Consider the following 3,966-nt stretch of genomic DNA (forward strand, 5'->3'; position numbering starts at 1 on the left):
GGCGAGGCTGCCTGCACACTGGATTCCTTACTGTATAAAAAGATATGTATGCCTGACTGCTTGCATAGAAATGATGATCGTTTAGATAGATTAGGCTACAGGGATGTATCCTTGCCTGGTTCTTCTTCCTTTACTATCACTACCAGAAAGTCTAGAAACCTATGTGACAGATGGTGCCAGTTCTACTGGTCAGTGTCATTCTGTGGCAAAGAACTCCAAAAGTAAGGGGCACACAGCAGGGGCTCTGAGTGTCAAGGATAAAGTCCCACCCCCACTTCCTGTTCCACAATGCCACACGCACCCTCCTAGAGAAAGGAAAAGACACAAGCCACTGCAAAGTTACAAATTTATTGGTCTGGAAATAAATACAAACATCTTATTTAGAAACTGCCCTGGAAAGACGTATACAGTGATTTCTTGTCAGCACTCAGTCACCCTGTCCTGGATCTCTGTGATCTTTCTACGCAAGGTCAGTGGAAGACTCCACGGTAGGAGTTGGCAGGTAAACTGATCCCTTGTCACACTCATGTCACCTATAGGGCGTAACTACTTTTCCTCTAGCAACTCCAAGATCCTGGAACTCTCCAGGCCTTGAGGGCTGACTCCCAACGGTCAAGTGTCTCTGATCTGATCACATTTCCTATAGGAAAGGTCCAAGGTTAGCCACAGTAAGAATCAAAAGGCAGTAGTATGGAGCGTGGGCATTAGGCTGGCATGGCTTAGAGAGGCCAATGCTACGAACCCAGTCAGCAGGCGGGGCAGGGGAGGGAAGCAAGTCCCCGTGGAATGTACAGAATCCAAAAGCAGTCTTTTCCCCACTAGAACCCGCGGTTCTCCCTGAAGAACCAACGGTGGGCCAGTTAAGAGACATTCAGTTATCAAGTTTCAAATCAATGCCAGACATCAATTATGGGAGACAAGGTGTGGCTCGGTCACACGAGATTCCAGATCAGTGAAACCACACCCACCAGGTTCTTGCACTTGGCCCTACCATGAGTCATCAGAATCCCACGGACATTCTATCCCCACCCTTCCCATGCCTACAGACTCATCCCAGACAAGGACCCCTTGTCACCTGCTGGGTTCTCCCTCTGCCTCAAAGAATACAACTATAAATCAAACCCACCTTCCCCAGGGACAGAGGTATCATCCACTCATTCACACTGTGGAACGGGAGCCGGGTCCAGTAGGGCACACAGACTGAGTCTTAAATCAATGACGCCCCACATTTGCTGAATCAGTTTCTCTATAAAGCCAGGGGGGGGTTGTTTTCAGTTTTTCTTGCACGTTGAAAGGTTGCCAGAAAAACAGGTTGTGGGTTTCAGCGCCCAGAACTTTAAAATCAATTCCTTCAAGAGAGCCTAGTAGACTGGTTTTTCCTCTACCTGCCCTAAACCCCGCCTTTTTCTCTCCCTTTCTTGGTTTCCCTACTTAAAATAAGGCGCCCAACTTCCCTGCCTCCCTCTCCTTTCAAAACAGAAGTTTGTTTCCAGGAATGAGTTTAGTGGAGAGGAAACAGGAAGTAGGCAGAGCTGGCAAAACGCCTGTGAACCAGGATGCTGGATCAGCCTGGGTTTGGAGCCAGGCAGTGTTACAGCTATATATTTCTTAGTTTTGGCAGTTTGGTGTCTGAGGGTAGAGAGAGGGTCCACCAGGCCACTTGCTAGCAGAACAGTACACTGAACTGCTTCTTGCCTTGGGTCCACCACCACCCACCCTGGTCCCAGGAGGCAGCCAGAACAACCTGGGTCTGCCACCGCCAGAGTTCATTCTTACAAAAGCAGCTTTAGATTAATACCGCATTAGCGTAGGGTGGCAGGCAAGGGTTGGGGGCTAAGGGAGAGGCCACCAGTCCAGGATGACTGATGCACAGACTGATGCTTAGCAGGACACCTCCATGGACTTGGGCCCGGCATTGTTTCCGGTGGCACCCGAGTTGGGGGTGATGTTGAGACGGGCATCCTCGCTGGTATGGGAGCGGCTACGGGACCCCTCACTGGTGTGCGAGCGGCTTCGGGGGCCCTCGCTGGTATGGGAGCGGCTACGGGTGCCTTCCAGGGATGTGACACTGGAACCAGAGGCTGTGCGGGACCGCATCAGGCGAGTCATGCTGGCAGAAGGCACTGGGAACACAGAAGACAAATATGGTTGGGATACAGGAAGCCTCTACAGGTGTGGGATTCTACCCCTGTCTGCCAGCCATGACAGTCTATCTTCTTTTTATTAGATATTTTCTTCATTTACATTTCAAATGCTATCCCAAAAGTCCCCTATACCCTATCCCCGCCCTGCTCCCCTACCCACTCACTCCCACTTCTTGGCCCTGGTGTTCCCCTGTACTGGGCATATAAAGTTTGCAAGACCAAGGGGCCTCTCTTCCCAATGATGGTAGACTAGGCCATCTTCTGCTACATATGCAGCTAGAGGTACTGGGGGTACTGGTTAGTTCATATTGTTCTTCTACCTATAGGGTTGCAGACCCCTTCAGCTCCTTGGGTACTTTTTCTAGCTCCTCCACTGGGTGCTGGCACAACTGGTGGTTATCATATAAAAGAATGCGAATTGATACATTCTTATCTCCTTGTACAAAGCTCAAGTCTAAGTGGATCAAAGACCTACATATAAAACCAGAGACACTGAAATTTATAGAGGAGAAAGTGGGGAAAAACCTCGAAGATATGGGCACAGGGGAAAATTTCCTAAACAGAACAGCAATGGCCTGTGCTGTAAGATCAAGAATCGACAAATGGGACCTCATAAAATGGCAACGTTTCTGTAGGGCAAAAGATACTGTCAATAAGACAAAAAGGCCACCAACAGATTGGGAAAGAATTTTTACCAATCCTAAATCTGATAGGGGACTAATATCCAATATATACAAAGAGCTCAAGAAGCTGAACTCCAGACAGTCTATCTTAAGAGCCCAGCTGAACACTTCTCTATTGTCTTCATCCTGGGAGCCATCCACCTTCTGTGCCACTCACAAAGGGGACAGTAAAGTCCAAGATGTGGGAAAGGCATATAACAATCACATGGCAAGAAACCTGAGCCATGACCTGGGTCTGACCCCCAGATTGTTAGGTGCTTATTAGCTGAGTGACCACTGGATCATCATACTTGAAACCTTCCCGTTCCCGTTTGCAAAATGAAGACTTTTGTGTGACCATGTAACCTTCTCTTAAATGTACTGTCAGTAGGCAGTAGAATGTGGAAGCCAGCAAGGCTAGTTCCTGCATATCCCAAGAAGAACCCCCAAGGTCTCACCATACGGTTCCTAAAGAAATGTTAGCCATCTGCCTGCCTTCCAAAAGCCTGCTAAGCTCTCAAACCTTAGCATGACCAAAACTGCGCATGTCATGGCAGATGACCGACAGAATGGGATACAAGACAATCCTCCTTCTATCTGGAGTAGCAGTGCTTCCCCAAATTCATGCTCACCTGAAACTTCAGAATATGACCTTGCTTGGAATACTGAGTTTAGAGATATTTAGTTAAGACAAGGTCCTTCTGGATTAGGTTGATCCCTAATAAGAAAAAAAGAGAGGGCCGCCCCATATGGATGGAGAGACTGGTGTAATGCAGCCAGAAGCCATAGAAGGCCCTATGATGTAGTCAGCAGAATCCAGCAAGCAAGAAATGGCCTTGAACAGTGAGCCCAGCCCTGTCCAAACCTTGACCTCAGATTTGTAGCCTCTGAAGTTGTAGGAAAAAATGCATTCCTGACGCTTAAGAGCCTTATTTGTGGGGATCTCTTAGGTTACTCACTGGGGTGACTAATGCCACACCCCAATGAAGCACAGCCCTAGATCAGACACCCAAAATTGGATTAGTCCTTGCTCAGTGGAATTCGCTCCTTAAACAAAGAATCAATGTTGTTCCTGGTTTGTCTTGTCTGTCTGTCTGAGTTTTTCTTCCTTCCTTCCTTCCTTCCTTCCTTTCTTCCTTCCTTCCTTTCTCTTTCTTTCT

At 48.0% G+C, this 3,966-nt stretch overlaps 1 protein-coding gene across 2 annotated transcripts in view; it reads right to left on the reverse strand.

Annotated features, from left to right (window-relative positions):
- Positions 1-329: 329 nt before the first annotated feature.
- Ndrg1 (N-myc downstream regulated 1) overlaps positions 330-3,966 on the reverse strand; it is a 44,953-nt gene continuing 41,316 nt past the window's right edge. For both annotated transcript variants that reach the window (XM_021216407.2, XM_029547893.1), the window contains exon 16: positions 330-2,123. In XM_021216407.2, the coding sequence (XP_021072066.1) occupies positions 1,882-2,123 (242 nt within the window). In that variant the 3' untranslated portion in view covers positions 330-1,881. The remainder of the gene's footprint in view (positions 2,124-3,966) is intronic.

Source organism: Mus pahari, chromosome 17, assembly GCF_900095145.1.
Source record: "Mus pahari chromosome 17, PAHARI_EIJ_v1.1, whole genome shotgun sequence".
Lineage (NCBI taxonomy): Eukaryota > Metazoa > Chordata > Mammalia > Rodentia > Muridae > Mus > Mus pahari.